Here is an 18,617-nt window from a genome sequence, read left to right on the forward strand (position 1 = left end):
AAACTTGTACTACTGTAGTTGGCGTGGGCTTCGTGTCTATCTTGGCCACAATAATGCTTTCACTATGCTGTTTGTAGTAGCTTACGCGCATTCCTATTTCTTTTATTCATTATTAAACCTACTCCCGCATTACCCCTATTTGATTTTGTATTTATAACCCTGTATTCGCCTGACCAAAAGTCTTGTTCCTCCTGCCTCCGAACTTCACTAATGCCTACTATATCTAACTTTATCCTAGCCATTTCCCTTATTAAATTTTCTAACCTACCTGCCCGATTAAGGGATCTGACATTCCACCTCCGATTCATAGAGCGCCTGTTTTCTTTCTCCTGATAACGACGTCCTGTTGAGTAGTCCCTGCCCTGAGATCTGAATGGGGGACTATTTTACCTCCGGAATATATTACCCAAGAGGATGCCATCATCAATAACCATACAGTAAAGCTGCATGCCCTCAGGAAACATTACGGCTGTAGTTCCCCCTTGCGTTCAACTGTTCGCAGTACCAGCACAGCAAGGCCGTTTTGGTTAGTGTTACAAGGCCAGATCAGTCAATCATCCAGACTGTTGCCCCTGCAATTACTGAAAAGGCTGCTGCCCCTCTTCAGCAACCACACGTTTGTCTGGCCTCTCAACAGATACCGCTCTGTTGTGGTTGCACCTACGGTACGGCTATCTGTATCGCTGAGGCACGCAAGCCTCCCCACCAATGGCAAGGTCAGTGGTTCATGGGGGGGATTACTTTACTAAAATCAGATATTGATATTAGTCCATTTAATTTTATAAATAATTATCCAATTTATATAATTAATATGACACATAGAAAGAATGTTGTAACTACACAAAAAACAACTATGAAACTTTGAGCAAGTTTTAATGATAAAATTCCAAATGATACACTTGCTTATGTAATTATGTATGGTAAAAAGATTCTTACACACGATGCTCAACATAGATTACTTACTGAAAATTTTTAATTATTAACATTTGCTTCTATATAAATGAATTAAAAACTTAAAAAATTTATAAAAGTTTTAACTTCATGCTTATACACATTTCTGAAACATTTTAAGAAAGATAGAAAAAATAAAAATAAAAATTTTAAATATAATTTACATTCGTTAACTAATTCATTTTAATTATTTACTTTTGTTAACTAACACATTTTAATTATTTACTTTTGTTATCTAATACATTTTAATTATTTACTTACATTCACAATGCGATTTTTTAAAATAATGTACTTTGTTAACTAATTCATTTTATTTAATATATTGCGTTCACCTATGGTAAATGTATGTAAAATTATTGATTTTTTCTTATATACTATAGCTATTATTATATTATTTTATTATGTTATATTATTATTAGGTAAAAGGGAAAAAGGATGATTTTGTATGTTCTGGATAATTAGATCAATTTGTGAAAAATAAAGAATGTGAGTGTTGACAAGCCTTTTTTAATTTTTTGTAAGATTGAGCTAGTGAGCCAGAATATACAAAATCATCCTACTCGCATGTTTATGGGGATAAAGTGGTCAATCTACCAGGGGTTCATATGTGGTGTGGACTATCATCTAGGGGCTTAGTAAGAACCTTTTTCTTTGATGCTACTGCCACTAGAGAAGTGTACCTAGAAATGTTACGCACATCAATTTTTCCAGGTATATGTGCACTTTATGCAGCTGATGAAGAGGTCTTCTACTAGCAGGATGGGGCACCACCACACTACTATCTAGCCATACGAGGTTTCTTGGATGATAATTTTCCGGAACATTGGATTGGATGAAGAGGGCCTATTGAGTTCCCTCTACAGTCGCCAGATCTAACACCTATGGACTTTTACTCGTGGGGAACTGTGAAAGATAATGTCTATTGACGTAAGTCCCAACGCTGGAGCAACTTCGTCAGGAGATTACCATGACATGTGTTGTGATCTCCACTGTAACATTGACTGACGTACTTGTGACGACCGCTCGTCGTTCTGTTATGTGTATAGCCACCAACGGTAAACATTTTGGACATTTAAAGTTACCATGTGCTAAACTGAAGACTGTACAACATGTGTGACCAGTTATTAAATGTAAAATAAACACATAAGTAATACTTTTCATTCTTTAAAGTGTGTATACATTTTTCTGGTAGACTCTGTATAAGCACTCAGAGAGAGTAGGGGAAAATAAATGAAACTTCACGGAATGAGAGGGTATGAATTCTCATTCCAGTCATTATCAAATTGGGTGAAATTTGTAAAGTACTTAAATATACTACAATTTTTCAGTTTTTGGCTCAGTTCCTGTTCTTGCAGAAACATAACAATGAGTTAAGAGCATGGGTCTATTCTTTCTGCTTTTCTTGTGCAGAAGCTGACATTTTGTTTACAATAACTTTGATATAGTTAGGAATAACAGTTAACCTGCAAAGACTGTGATTCAGTATATATCAGACAGACATGACACTGAGAGCATTTAAGAGCACGGAAAAGTGATAGCACACATTTCACATATGCAGACCATCTCATTATAAACTACTACCTACCCTGTGGGGTGGAGACAGATCTTCAAATCTGTAATACTTTGTACCAAATTTTAACAATAGAAGAAAATTACTACATACAGAAAGCGATCACAAAGGGCAAAAAAGTTATCAATGACCAAAAACTGCTATGTACCAAAACAGTATTCAACAGTCTAAACAAATTATTAGAAAACACAAGATAAGATACACACACACCTACCAACCCACCCACCCACCCGCCCACCCACCCACCTCACACACACACCCCACACACAGACCCACACACATACCCACACACCCACCCACACACCCACCCACCCACACACACACACACCCACCCACACCCACACCCACACCCACCCACACCCGCACACACGCACCCACACCCACACACACCCACACACCCACCCACCCACCCACCCACCCACACACACCCACACCCACACACACACACACACACACACACACATATATATATATATATATATGTGTGTGTGTGTGTGTGTGTGTATGTATATATATACAGACATGACTAACCTCATGGCAACTGCACTGATGGGAGGCAGTGTTAGGAATAGGACACTGACCATTTACACACTATTTCCTCCTCCAGCTGGAGAATCCAACAATTCTGTGATATTTCTAGTGTGTCACTTTCATTCCAGCATGTTTTAACTATGTGTGTTAATTATATACCAACATCACAGCAATGTGCAGTTTGGCTGGAGATCTGTCCACTATATTTGTTGATGCCAACACCAGTGCATTTGAATTTCAGTGACAGGCCTCATCCCTAAAGCGGGGAGGTAAGCATCCTCTGAATGTGTAACTCACCGAGGGAGCTTAACGTTTTTCTTATTCAATTTTAACTGTCATAGTGTATTGTAACACATGATGGCAGTTTTTGCAATTTCTAGATGGGTTTTAATGTTCATTGGTGGACAAGATTAAGAAATGGATACCTCTTTCTCTCATTTCTCCAAAAACGCTCACACAAAGTCGGTACCATAGCATGCCATACAAAAACACTGTGGCGCTGCTGTTGTGAGGGTGGTCCAGTGAATGTAGGAGGTATAAAAATATGAGCAGCGACATCCGGTCCACAGTCCATTAGTGATTGTTGTTGCATTGCATGAATAATGGTGTTTTCTCTCTGTTTGTTTTGGTGAAATGAGTACACATAACCGCTTATACGATGGTGTGAGATGGAGAATCGTCAGTAGGCTCGAGGCAGGGCAGTTCTGATCTCAGGTTGCAAGAGAACTGGATATAACAACGAGTGTGATCTCGAATTTGTGGAAGCTGTTTAAAACCAGTGCGACAGTGACCAGAAGACCAGGACAAGGTTGCTGAGAGCCACAATGCCTAATGACGACCAATATTTGATGCTTTCAGCCAAGCACCAGAGGATGTCTACAACAGCTGCTCTCTCGTGACCCTGCTGCTGCTGCCACAGAAACATTAGTTTCCAGGAAGACAGTTGCCAGAAGGCTCCATGAGACAGGGCTGTACGCCAGAAAACCGGCCATGTGCATCCCGTTCACACCTTCCCCCAAAAGAGAGCATTTACAATATTGCATACAACTCAGACAGTGAACACAGCCTAAAATGGCTAGTGTTCTCTTCACGGAGGAGTCCAGATTCAGTCCACAACCTGATTCTTAGTGAGTCTTCATATGGAGGGAACATGGGACATGACATCCTCACAACATCACGTGAAGGGACACATATGGTGGTGGACATGTGCTGATTTGGTAAGGGATCATGCATCATACCCACACTCCACTCCATGCATTTGGCAGTGGTTCTGTGAACGCCCACAGGTGCAGGCAGGAGATCCTAAAGTCCTAAGGGCTACCTCTCAGGGATGCTATTGGCCCTCAGTTCATCTTTATAGACGACAACACAAGACTGTACAGGGCCCAACTAGTCAATGAATATCTGCAAAGCGAGGATGTTCACCATATGGCTGGGCCGCTAAATCACCAGACCTGAATGCTATTTAACGTCCTTGGGATACTCCTGGGAGGGCAGCTGCAACATGTCACCCCCCCCCCCTCCCGCCCAAAATCATTCAGTAGTTAAAAAATGCTCCATAGTAGCAGTGGGCGTGACCTGACCAGGCACTCTTGCACTCGCTTGCTAACAGTATGGCCACTCGTGCATGCTGTGTGTCTCTCCAGAATGACCACACTTCGTATTAGCCACGTTTTCACAGCCATTATGCAACCTCTAATTTGGACAGCATTGGACTCTTGGCCATTACTCATGCTAATTAGTAGCGTTTCAATTGTTGTTATGTACAAATGATTGTCATACAATAAATTGTGTCCATACTTGTTTTCCTTTGTGTCTCTCCAGTATTTCCCACATTATTAGGGTAATGTTACCCATCTCTTAATTTTGTCCACCATTGTATTACAAGCAAATCTGCGTGCGGTCTCAGCCACCGTCCTTCGCCCCTCACACGAGATTGTGATGCTGATACCTTGTTAGGGTGCTGATGACCATGCTATTGAACACCCCACATCCGACAGCATCATCATTGTCATCCTGAAGTGCTAGTCCAGCAAAGTATGCAAGAGAAGGTGTGTGAAGTTTGAAAGGCAGGAAAGAGGAACACACCCATCTCTGAAGTTTCTCTTTCTTAATGGGACCTGCAGAACATTATGCACGAATATATGAATGAACTAATATAGGTAAGTCGTGCATTATGTCTGGATATCTGAATCAGTAACAGCAGTGCCCTCAAAAGCCAAGAGTTTGTATTCAAATCCTGGCCTGGCACACAGATTTAATCTGCCAGAAAGTTCCATACCACTCTGCTACGGAATGGGAGATTCATTCTAATGGAACCACCTCGGGTTACCAGCCTAGCTCTAGCATTGTCCTTATCCTGTCACTATTGTAAGAACGACAGAATGCTGAGCGGCATCACCTTTTTGAACCTGCACTGAGTCTCCTTCGCATAGGTGTCTACCATATTTCCAGTTGGCTGATTACCCAAGAAGATGTAATGAGGTGAATCACTCGTATCACACAAAATGGTGCTGTTACGTTATGGGTACCGGGTGTATCAAATCAAAAATGAAGACATCAATTTTAATAAAGATCTTTAGTTCCTATAAGATACGGCAGTTAGAAGCACCGTGGATCAGCTGTGAGTAAGTTTTGGGAATCAATTGTACTCACCTTCGAATGACCGTATTTTTCTGCAATTCTCACAAGCAAATCCTGTACAACACCACTGACCCTCAAGCCGCTCTTGAGCAGGAGCAGAGACACAGCATCCTGTGAAGAACAGAAGCTTGCTGTAAACAAAATTCCGAATTCTTCATGCTAACAGTACTCAGTTAAAAATAATGGCGCCAAATGCAGATGAGAAATTGGCTCATACAACAGCAGTGACAAACACTTTAAATACATTCGATTCCATTCTTCAAGTAAAAACCGAAGTTACAAATCGAAATAGATGAAACAAGCCAATGTCTAGAACGCAGGAAACGGGATAAATAACACTTCAAAACACACTTACAGTTAAAAATTTTGTTTTATAGCTTACAAAATGCTTGAAATCCACTAAAATAAGTGTAATAGTCTGGTACAGCACTAGAACGTCAATGACGTTGCTGTTGCCGTCATCTTCAGTCCAAAGGCTGGTTTGACGGAACTTATCCTAACTCGTTCAAGTCTTTTCCTATGCGCATATCAACTGCATTTTACATCCATTTGAATCCGTTTATTTCAGTGGAGCCTTTGCATGCCGTTACAATTTTATGCACCCTACCCGCCCCCCAAGACATACCACCATTTCCCAGATATCTTTATGTCTCAGAATGTTTACTATCAACCAAGCTTTTCTTTGAATCAAATTGTGCCATAAATTTCTTTTTTCCCCCGTTTGGTTAAGTACTTCCTGATTAGTTATTTGATTTACCCATCTACTCTTCAGAGTTCTTGTGTATCACCACATATTAGAACTTTATATTCTATTTTTGTTTGCGCCATGTATCATTCTCTTTCCACTTCTGTGTAAGGCTAAGCTCCATACAGATACTTCCGACAAAGTAATTTTTATTCGTTGTTAATACGAGGTGTAATTGGAAAGTTTTAAGAATGGGCTTATAATTGTACAATGGTGGTACTTACATGCTACTGTGATGCATCTTCTTCAAAATAGTCCCCTTCTGACCGAACACATCGACTCCAACGGTGTTTCCACTTTTGGAAACATTCCTGGAAATTTTTTCCCTGAAGTGTGTTAAGGACGCTCTCCGTATTTACCTGGATGCCTTCAATCGAGTCAAATCGCTTCCCATTCAGTGAAAATTTTAGTTTAGGAAACAGGTAGAGGTCCGCAGGATCCAAATCAGGGGAATATGGCGGTTGTGGAAGCACAGGAATTTCGAATTTGGTCAAAAATTCAATGATGGAGAAGGCATGATGAGCCAGAGCATTGTGCCGGCCGTAGTGGCCGAGCGGTTCTAGGCGCTTCAGTCTAGAATCGCGCGACAGCTACAGTCACAGGTTCGAATCCTGCCTCGGGCATGGATGTGTGTGATGTCCTTAGGTTAGTTAGGTTTAAGTAGTTCTACGTTCTAGGGGACTGATGACCTCAGATGTTAAGTCCCATGGTGCTCAGAGTCATTCGAACCATTTTGAACCAGAGTATTGTCATAGTGTACCACCCAAGTCCTGTCTCTCCACAATGCAGGTCTTTTCTTCTGCACCTTTTCGCGCAAACGCTCAAGGACTAATTTGTTGTGTTCCAGGTTAATTGTCTGTCCTCCAGGGGTAAATTCATGATGCATAATACCGATAGAATCGAAAAAAGTCACCAACATTGTCTTCACCTTCGACTGACTTCGCCGTGCTTTTTTCGGTCGTGGTGAAGCTGGAGTCTGCCACTGCGAATTCTGCACTTTTGTTTCAGGTTCATATCCGTACTCTCGCGATTCGTCAGCTGTAATTACCCTATTTAACAAATCTGGGTCATTTTTAGTCCGATTAATGAGTTCCTGGCACACTTCAAGTCGGTATTGTCTCCGGTCACTTGACAACACTTTTGGAATGAATTGGACACTCGACATATATTCAGATCTTCAGTTAAAATTGTCTGAACTGCAAAGAAACTTAAATTAAGTTCATCTGCCATCTCCCTAATTGTAAGTCTGAGATCAAAGCGCACTAAGTCGCGAACCTTGACAACATTTTCATTGGTTTTTGAGATGGAAGGGCAGCCAGACCGTGGTTCATCTTCAAACAATTCGCGGCCATGTTTAAATCTGTTGAACCAGACAAAGGCATTTGACTGGCTGATACAATTATCTCCAAATGCTGTTTTTAATAGTTCGTAAGTCTCAGAAGCTGAGTTCCCGGTTTTAAAACAACATTTCTCACAAACTCGTTGATCCGTTTTTATGCCCATTTTTATTCAGACACAATCTGGCAACAAGCCCCTAACAGACCCGCACCCAGCCAGCTGCCACAACGAACTGAATGCAGGAAACGCAGTTTCCTGTCAGAGGGCGTTCAAGGACAAGGTACAGACTCACTGCCCACCCTCCGTGTACCTGCCCGCCAAGCCAGTAAGCAGTAGCGGATCCATTCTTAAAATTTTCCAATCACACCTTGTACATTCCTGCTTTGCAGAAAAGATTTTCTTGTTATTGCAAGTCTGTATTTTACGTCTTTATTTTCTTCCATTTTCCTTCCCAATTAATAAAACTCGACTAATACTTTATGTGGTGTCACACACCGTCGACAGCATACCAGGTAGTCAACATCAAAAGGGTGAAACAACACATATGACTGCCCTGACAATCTGCAGCTGGCTTTAAGGCCCAGCCTTTGCTGCATGAGCGAGTAGCTACACCATACAGCCGACTCACCAATGCCACTCAGTCGAAAGGTGGAGTTCACTCGATGCCTGCCGGCCGGAGTGGTCGAGCGGTTCTAGGCGCTACAGTCTGGTACCGCGCGACCGCTACGGTCGCAGGTTCGAATCCTGCCTCGGGCATGGATGTGTGTGATGACCTTAGGTTAGTTAGGTTTAAGTAGTTCTAAGTTCTAGGGGACTGATGACCTTAGAAGTTAAGTCTCATAGTGCTCAGAGCGATTTTTACATATTACGTGTGCTTCTCATTATCTCGTTCTCTGTCCCAGCACCTACCTATTCCTCGGCGTCCACCCCTCGACTAACACAATACTTCCAGTCTCTCATTTGATGATCTACACTCATGTTGTTCAGAGAAAACAGAACACCTTGAACGACTGGAGAGGGACGTTCATAGTCACAGGACCTGCCCATTAGTATGTCTCTAGAAATGATTAGCATTTTAGTAACTATGGTTCAGGATGTGAGCTGTTGCCTCGTAGGCACAGGGTCTGCCATGGACCCTGATAAATTGCTCCATGCATGATGGCATCGATGCATGTAACCTCTGGTACAGCCATCCACGCTGCATTCACCTGGTTGCAAAGTTCATCTGTAGTACTATCATTAGGTCCCAGCACTGCACCTGTCGTTTCACCATATCCCACACATTTTCGATTGGCGACAAGTCAGCTGATCTGGTGGGCCAGGGCGAAAGGCTTACATCCTCTGACACCAAGAAGGCATGTGTTCGTGCAACAACATGTGGTCGTGCATTGTCTTGCTGAAAAATGGCGTCGGGGGTGTTGTGCAGAAAGGGTATGGTTACAGGTTTCAGGTAGTCAATCACGTAGGTCAAACTGGTCACAGTGCCCTGGACACGCACCAACTGTGATTTGTGGCTGTGCCCAATAGCACCCCACACCATAGGGCTTCGATTTGGCACTGTATGTCTTGTGCGAATGCAGTCACTGTGATGCCGCTACCCCTGTCGGTCGTGAACCAAAATGTGGCCATCATTTGCAAACAAACAGAACCTGGATTCGTCCGAAAACACTATCTGATGCTATTCATGTCCCCAGTGACGGCGTTCCAAACCCCATTGCCATCTAGCACGTTTCTGCACTTTCGTCAAAGGTAGGCGGGGAAGTGGACGACGCTCACGTAACCCATGCGGTAATAAGCGGCGACGGACTTTCACCCATGATAGTGTACGATCGATGCGCTAGAGCTGAGGAGATCGTTGACCTGTCCTGCAACGCCAATCGGATGAGGGGTCGATCTTCTCGAGGGGTGGTCTGGATGGTACAACCTGACCCATCTCGCCGGCTGGTGTGGTCGAGCGGTTCTAGGCACTTCAGTCTGGAACCGTGTGACCGCTGCGGTCGCAGGTTTGAATACTGCCTCGGGCATGGATGTGTGTGATGTCTTTAGGTTAGTTAGGTTTAAGTAGTTCTAAGTTCTAGGGGACTGATGACCTCAGATGTTAAGTCCCATAGTGCTCAGAGCCATTTGAACCATTTTTTGACCCACCTCGTCGCGTTATGCGCCCTTCCGTGAATCATTCTTCCCACTTCGTCCCACACGAGCAACAATTTCCCAAATGGACGCATGACACTCTCTCATGCCAATAATCCTACCTCTTTCAAATTCACTAATTTGACGGTTCGAGGTTAGAATAATAGAGAATTATTGAGATAGTGGTCCGTTGAACACCCTGCTAGGCACTTACGTGTGATCTGTGGAGTATCCATGTGGAGGTAGATGTAGGAATCGCTTTACAGCATAACCTGAATATACACTCCTGGAAATGGAAAAAAGAACACGTTGACACCGGTGTGTCAGACCCACCATACTTGCTCCGGACACTGCGAGAGGGCTGTACAAGCAATGATCACACGCACGGCACAGCGGACACACCAGGAACCGCGGTGTTGGCCGTCGAATGGCGCTAGCTGCGCAGCATTTGTGCACCGCCGCCGTCAGTGTCAGCCAGTTTGCCGTGGCATACGGAGCTCCATCGCAGTCTTTAACACTGGTAGCATGCCGCGACAGCGTGGACGTGAACCGTATGTGCAGTTGACGGACTTTGAGTGAGGGCGTATAGTGGGCATGCGGGAGGCCGGGTGGACGTACCGCCGAATTGCTCAACACGTGGGGCGTGAGGTCTCCACAGTACATCGATGTTGTCGCCAGTTGTCGGCGGAAGGTGCACGTGCCCGTCGACCTGGGACCGGACCGCAGCGACGCACGGATGCACGCCAAGACCGTAGGATCCTACGCAGTGCCGTAGGGGACCGCACCGCCACTTCCCAGCAAGTTAGGGACGCTGTTGCTCCTGGGGTATCGGCGAGGACCATTCGCAACCGTCTCCATGAAGCTGGGCTACGGTCCCGCACACCGTTAGGCCGTCTTCCGCTCACGCCCCAACATCGTGCAGCCCGCCTCCAGTGGTGTCGCGACAGGCGTGAATGGAGGGACGAATGGAGACGTGTCGTCTTCAGCGATGAGAGTCGCTTCTGCCTTGGTGCCAATGATGGTCGTATGCGTGTTTGGCGCCGTGCAGGTGAGCGCCACAATCAGGACTGCATACGACCGAGGCACACAGGGCCAACACCCGGCATCATGGTGTGGGGAGTGATCTCCTACACTGGCCGTACACCACTGGTGATCGTCGAGGGGACACTGAATAGTGCACGGTACATCCAAACCGTCATCGAACCCATCGTTCTACCATTCCTAGACCGGCAAGGGAACTTGCTGTTCCAACAGGACAATGCACGTCCGCATGTATCCCGTGCCACCCAACGTGCTCTAGAAGGTGTAAGTTAACTACCCTGGCCAGCAAGATCTCCGGATCTGTCCCCCATTGAGCATGTTTGGGACTGGATGAAGCGTCGTCTCACGCGGTCTGCACGTCCAGCACGAACGCTGGTCCAACTGAGGCGCCAGGTGGAAATGGCATGGCAAGCCGTTCCACAGGACTACATCCAGCATCTCTACGATCGTCTCCATTTGAGAATAGCAACCTGCATTGCTGCGAAAGGTGGATATACACTGTACTAGTGCCGACATTGTGCATGCTCTGTTGCCTGTGTCTATGTGCCTGTGGTTCTGTCAGTGTGATCATGTGATGTATCTGACCCCAGGAATGTGTCAATAAAGTTTCCCCTTCCTGCGACAATGAATTCACGGTGTTCTTATTTCAATTTCCAGGAGTGTATTATACAGGATGTTTCAATTTGAATATACTGGTTTTAAGGCTTTGTAGCACATATCACATTCATATTACAGTTATAAATAATACACCGGATGAAAGAGAAACACGAACAGTTTTCCTTACAATTATTCAGTGTGAACACCGATCACACATCGAGTCGACAGGCGAGCTGTTCCGAAACCTTGATCAATGTGTCAGGAGTGACTGTTGCAATAACAATGTTTCTAAAGTCGGATAGATCAGCTGGTATCGGAGGCACGTTCACACGATCGCGTGAGATCGTGTGTGAACGTGGAGGTCATGCATAAAATGCTGTGTCAACCGGACCCTTGCGCCCAGTCCACCGGTCGGATACAACGTACTGAGTTACGCCAGTGAGGTGGCGCGCCATCTTGCTCCCAAATATGGATGTTCAGTTTCTTCCCAGGGATGCACGGGCTACAGCTGTAGCACATCAAGGTAAGAAACATTAGTTACAGTTGTTTCACCGAAAAAGATAGGGCCATAAACATTCTGCGGGATATTTCTTCGGGCTAAGCGTGAAAGACTCGCAGTCGTTCAACACGTTTTTCAGTCACTCTTTGTCATTCCGTATTCTTCCCATTGCGCACAGACATACAAACAAAACCGTTTCAGCTGCTCTTTCATTTGGTGTATTATTTACAATTGTAAGCTGACTGTAATAAATGGTACAACGCCTTAAAACCGGTTTGTTCATTTTGAAACACCATGTATAATCAAACACACACGGTCCCCAACTTTCTACCGTCTACTAAAAAGAGCAAAGTTTCCCATCGAATGAGGGAAGCAATGCGCTTAACGCACGGCTTCCGTTTCCAGAAAATTGCGCATGCGTAGTTGTCCTGCTGGAAATTTATACCAAAGCGCAAAGTTGAACTGAAAAAAGGCATTGTGTGGACGCTCACTTTTCAAGGCACTATCCATTTCATTCAACTGATCTTACAAGTGCCTCAGCCACGTAATGCCTATTTCTTCTACCTGTTATCAGCAGACTGAGATAATCCACGATCGCACTGCTGATTTCTCTGACCACAGTTCACACCGCTAGCCTCCTTGGCAGCCCCAACAGCAAGTTCATTTCCCTGGACTCCCAGGGGATCTAGTATCCAGTAGATAAATATTTCTCCTTCTTGGCTTTTAAAAAGGAGAGCGTCTGGACCACCTCGTCTAATGGCAAGAAGTGAATTAGAAATCAAAGCGGATGAGGAATTTCTTGCCACGATGACACCCTGTGTGTTCCAGTCTTTGTACACACATCAGAAAATGTTTTGGATCACCCCAGTTCCCAGAACTCCTGAAGATAGACGTTGACTGTGTATGTATCACAGACACAGTCCCTTTGACTGTTCAGAGATGTCACTAGACCCGCCCAAAGATGTAAACAACCATGCATGAACAGCGCCAATTAGACGGAAGGGGTCTCACAGCCGATCAGTTCCAATCATTCCACCAGAAAGGATGTACACGGCTCGTGTTGTCTGTAGTTAAACCATGCCTAGACGGTCAATTCCACGGTTCGATCGCGTGCTCATTGTTACTTTGTGCCAGGAAGGGCTCTCACCAACAGAGGTGTCCAGGTGTCTCGGAGTGAACCAAAGCAATGTTGTTCCGACATGGAGGAGATACAGAGAGACACGAACTGTCGATGACATGCCTCGCTCGGCCGTCCAAGGGCTACTACTGCGGTGGATGACCGCGACCTACGGATTATGGCAGCAATGGAACAGTCTTTACGCTGCGAAAACATGAAGATGCAAATCCCAGGCATGTTCGATAGGATTCATGCCTGTAGAACATGCTGCCCACTCTAATCGAGCAATGCCGTTCTCGTGAAGGAAGTCGTTCGCAAGATGTGCACGATGGGCGCGCGAACTGTCGTCCATGAAGACCAATGCCTCGCCAATATGCTGCCGATATGGTTGCACTGTCGGTCGGAGGATGGCATTCATGTATCGTAGAGCCGTTACGGCGCCTTCCATGATCACCAGCGGTGTACGTCGGCCCCACATAATGGCACCCCAAAATAGTAAGGAACCTCCATCTTGCTGCACTCGCTGGACAGTGTGTCTAAAGCGTTCAGCCTGACCGGGTTGCCTCCAAACACGTCTCCGACGATTGTCTCGTTGAAGTCATATGCGGCACTAATCGGTGAAGAGAACACGATGCCAATCCTAAGCGGTCCATTCGGCATGTTGCTGAGTCAATCTGTACCGCGCTGCATGGTGTCGTGGTTGTGAAGATGGTCCTCGCCATGGACGTAGGGAGTGTAGTTGCGCATCATGCAGCCTACTGCACACAGTTTGAGTCGTAACACGACGTCATGTGGCTGCACGAAAAGCATTATTCAACATGGTGTCGTTGCTGCCAGGGTTCCTCCGAGCCATAATCCGTAGGTAGCGGTCATCCACTGCAGTAGTAGCCCTTGGGCGGCCTGTGCGAGGCATGTCATCGACAGTCCCTGTCGTCGGAGACGTGTTTGGAGGCATCCCAGTCAGGCTGAATGCCTTAGACACAGTGTATAGCGGGTGCAGCGAGGTCGAGGTTCCCTCCTGTTTTGTGATGGCATTATTTGGGGGGGGGGGGGGGGTGGACGTACGCCGCTCGTGGTCATGTAAGGCGCCGTAACGGTTGTACGATACGTGAATGCCATCCTCTGATCGATAGTGTAATCATATCGGCAGCATATTGGCGAGGCATTGGTCTTCATGGACCCCCATCGTGCACATCTTGTGAACAACTTCCTTCACGAGAACGACATTAGTGGGCAGCTTGTTCCGCAGGCATGAACCCTATCGAACATGCTTGGGATTTGCATCTTTGCATCTTCATGTTTTCGCAGACTAAAGACTGTTCCATTGCTGTCCACACCGGTACCTCCAGTACCCAGTAGCACGTCCTCTTTCATTGATGCATGTCTGTATTCGTCGTGGCATACTATCCACAAGTTCATCAAGACACTGTTAGTCCAGATTTTCGCACTCCACAACGGCGATTCGTCATAGATTCCTCAGAGTGCACGCCCGGAATTTTATGGAATCCCTGTGATTGACAGAAAAGTGCTGCTTATGGCTGACGTGACCCACCAACCACTCTGACGCATCTACGCCGCCGCGCGGGATAAGCCGAGCGGTCAAGGGCGCCGAAGTCATGGACTGAGCGGCTGATCCCGGCGGAGGTTCGAGTCCTCCCTCGGGCATGGGTGTGTCTGTTTGTCCTTAGGATTTAGGTTAAGTGGTGTGTAAGCTTAGGGACTGATGACCTTAGCAGTTAAGTCCCATAAGATTTCACACGTTTTTGGATCTACACCGAACCGTTGTTGTGGAGTGGGACAATCTGGACCAACAGTGCCTTGATGAACTTGTGGATAGTATGCCACGACGAATACAGGCATCCATCAATGCAAGAGGACGTGCTACTGGGTATTAGAGGTACCAGTGTGTACAGAAATCTGGACCACCACCTCTGAAGGTCTCGCTTTATGATGGTACAATGTGCAATGTGTCGTTTTCATGAGCAATAAAAAGAGCGGAAATGATGTTTATGTTGATCACTATTCCAATTTTCTGTACAGTTTCTGGAACTCTCGGAACCGAGGTGATGCAAAACTTTTTCTAATGTGTGTATGTTCATCCTTGTAACAGATGGTTCAGTTGTTAACATTGAAATGAAAATTAAAACACCTGTAGCCATATCCTTTGCATTTAATTTATTAATTGTAGCAGTGTACCATTACACCATCTTCAGGGCCCTTGGGAATGTAAATTGGAAGGAACCCAGTCGCATGTGCAGCGGTAAGAGGAACCAATATTAAATAACCGGTGTCCATATACCTCTGGTTTATGTGACACTATCCACTTCATTCAGCAGCAGGCGATTGGTAGGACAACATTCAAACAGGAACGTCCAAAAGTAAGAGTCAAGGTCATGAAACTGACTTTCATCTTTGGACGTTCCTGTTTGAATGTTGTCATAACAGTGGTCTTTTGGTGAACGAAGCGTACACTGTCATATAAATTTGAGATCTATGGACTTCATAAGACTGTGAAAACTCTCTGAACCGTTGTCAGATGAGCGAGAAAGTGAAAGAAAGTTTGTCCGTATCGGAGAATTGTTTGAGATATTCTATTCTACTCCAACAGATGAATACACTAAGCAGATTCAGAAGGACTTAGGATCCAGCAGTTACTCGGAGATGAAGAGGCTTGCGCAGAATAGAGTAGCATGGAGAGCTGCATCAAACAAGTCTGCGGACTGAAGTCCACAACAACAACAACTCATTTGTCACGGTGGAAGCGCCAGAATCATCAAACAATTACATAAACTTTGGAAAACGTAACTCAAGTCCAAATAAAATTGATTTTGGATTTATGCGAACCTTGTAAACAAAAACACAAAAGTGCCGAGAAAGGGATTGTTTGTAAAGTCGATTATTTCATCGCATTTCAGTAGCAGATGCCAGATGGATGTAACTGATTACCAATCTCAGCCAGATGGAAAGTTTATTTTTCTCCTCGTATACCAAGATCTCGTAACAAAATCTATTGCAGCTGCTCACATGAAAACTGGCGGATTAAGTAGCCTATAATTTGCCTGATATTTTTCTCCTCTTGGGTGCTCGAAGTATATTGAATTCTAACAACGGACGCGAATTTTGTAATAAAATCTTAGCGACAGTAGCATATTTCTGGCCAGGAATCAAAATGATAAATGGCAAACCTAGACACGGCTAAAGTCCAGGTAGTGTAGAACGAGCGAATCAAGACATTGAAAACATACCCAGTACTTGGATAGCTGATATCCAAACTAACAAGTGAGTGGGGGCGTACAATTTATAAAGATTCGTGCTCATCATTCTGTAACTAAAGAAACTGAATACGAAGCCACATTCGGCCGGCCCCCAAAAATGAGATTGTCTTCTTGTATTAAACCACAATGTGTATTACACTCGATAAATACTTAAGTGACCGTGAAAAATCAGAAGATTGACAATAGGCTGTGATTTTGGGCCATCAGTCAAATACACTCCTGGAAATGGAAAAAAGAACACATTGACACCGGTGTGTCAGACACACCATACTTGCTCCGGACACTGCGAGAGGGCTGTACAAGCAATGATCACACGCACGGCACAGCGGACACACCAGGAACCGCGGTGTTGGCCGTCGAATGGCGCTAGCTGCGCAGCATTTGTGCACCGCCGCCGTCAGTGTAAGCCAGTTTGCCGTGGCATACGGAGCTCCATCGAGTCTTTAACACTGGTAGCATGCCGCGACAGCGTGGACGTGAACCGTATGTGCAGTTGACGGACTTTGAGCGAGGGCGTATAGTGGGCATGCGGGAGGCCGGGTGGACGTACCGCCGAATTGCTCAACACGTGGGGCGTGAGGTCTCCACAGTACATCGATGTTGTCGCCAGTGGTCGGCGGAAGGTGCACGTGCCCGTCGACCTGGGACCGGACCGCAGCGACGCACGGATGCACGCCAAGACCGTAGGATCCTACGCAGTGCCGTAGGGGACCGCACCGCCACTTCCCAGCAAATTAGGGACACTGTTGCTCCTGGGGTATCGGCGAGGACCATTCGCAACCGTCTCCATGAAGCTGGGCTACGGTCCCGCACACCGTTAGGCCGTCTTCCGCTCACGCCCCAACATCGTGCAGCCCGCCTCCAGTGGTGTCGCGACAGGCGTGAATGGAGGGACGAATGGAGACGTGTCGTCTTCAGCGATGAGAGTCGCTTCTGCCTTGGTGCCAATGATGGTCGTATGCGTGTTTGGCGCCGTGCAGGTGAGCGCCACAATCAGGACTGCATACGACCGAGGCACACAGGGCCAACACCCGGCATCGTGGTGTGGGGAGCGATCTCCTACACTGGCCGTACACCACTGGTGATCGTCGAGGGGACACTGAATAGTGCACGGTACATCCAAACCGTCATCGAACCCATCGTTCTACCATTCCTAGACAGGCAAGGGAACTTGCTGTTCTAACAGGACAATGCACGTCCGCATGTATCCCGTGCCACCCAACGTGCTCTAGAAGGTGTAAGTCAACTACCCTGGCCAGCAAGATCTCCGGATCTGTCCCCCATTGAGCATGTTTGGGACTGGATGAAGCGTCGTCTCACGCGGTCTGCACGTCCAGCACGAACGCTGGTCCAACTGAGGCGCCAGGTGGAAATGGCATGGCAAGCCGTTCCACAGGACTACATCCAGCATCTCTACGATCGTCTCCATGGGAGAATAGCAGCCTGCATTGCTGCGAAAGGTGGATATACACTGTACTAGTGCCGACATTGTGCATGCTCTGTTGCCTGTGTCTATGTGCCTGTGGTTCTGTCAGTGTGATCATGTGATGTATCTGACCCCAGGAATGTGTCAATAAAGTTTCCCCTTCCTGGGACAATGAATTCACGGTGTTCTTATTTCAATTTCCAGGAGTGTATTACTCAAGAGAGCATTTCTTTATCCCCTGCTTTAACAGAATTACCTATACAAAAAGAAGAATTTTTCAACAGTGATCTGAAACTGCCTTCTACAGCGTTGATTAATGATGCAGTCATGAAGAATATTCAGTTACCCTGCACCTTCAAGGAATCGCCTCTACATGTTGAAGAAGTCATCACAGACTTACACTCAACTTCAGCAGAATCGCCATCACAGTTTCGCTAAGAGCCTGGAAAGAGGACTATACAAGAAATTGTCTGTATTGTTTGCTCAAAAGCAGCATCAGGTGCCAACAAGTGTAAATCGTGTGTTCTTTTTGTTCAAGTGCTTTGTTGTGAAATACATGCTAAAGAGGAATGGTTTGGTAAGAATATGTTGTGGAACAGCTTTAAACACAGTTGTTGTAGTCTTGAGTCCAGAGACTGGTTTAATGCAGCTCTCCAGGCAGGGTTCTTCATCTCGCAGTACCTACTGTCACCTATATCCTTCTGATTCTGTTTAGTGTATTCATCTCTTGGTCTCCCTCTACTATTTTTAACCT

The 18,617-nt window shown here is 45.7% G+C and overlaps 1 protein-coding gene across 1 annotated transcript in view; it reads right to left on the reverse strand.

Annotated features, from left to right (window-relative positions):
• The window catches only part of LOC126106102 (serine/threonine-protein phosphatase 6 regulatory ankyrin repeat subunit C-like), a 62,108-nt gene that overhangs the window by 25,543 nt on the left and 17,948 nt on the right, over positions 1-18,617 (reverse strand). The window contains exon 2 of the mRNA XM_049912350.1: positions 5,708-5,806. Within this exon, the coding sequence (XP_049768307.1) occupies positions 5,708-5,806 (99 nt within the window). The remainder of the gene's footprint in view (positions 1-5,707; positions 5,807-18,617) is intronic.

The sequence above is a fragment of the Schistocerca cancellata genome, chromosome 10 (genome assembly GCF_023864275.1).
Source record: "Schistocerca cancellata isolate TAMUIC-IGC-003103 chromosome 10, iqSchCanc2.1, whole genome shotgun sequence".
Taxonomy (NCBI): Eukaryota; Metazoa; Arthropoda; class Insecta; order Orthoptera; family Acrididae; genus Schistocerca; species Schistocerca cancellata.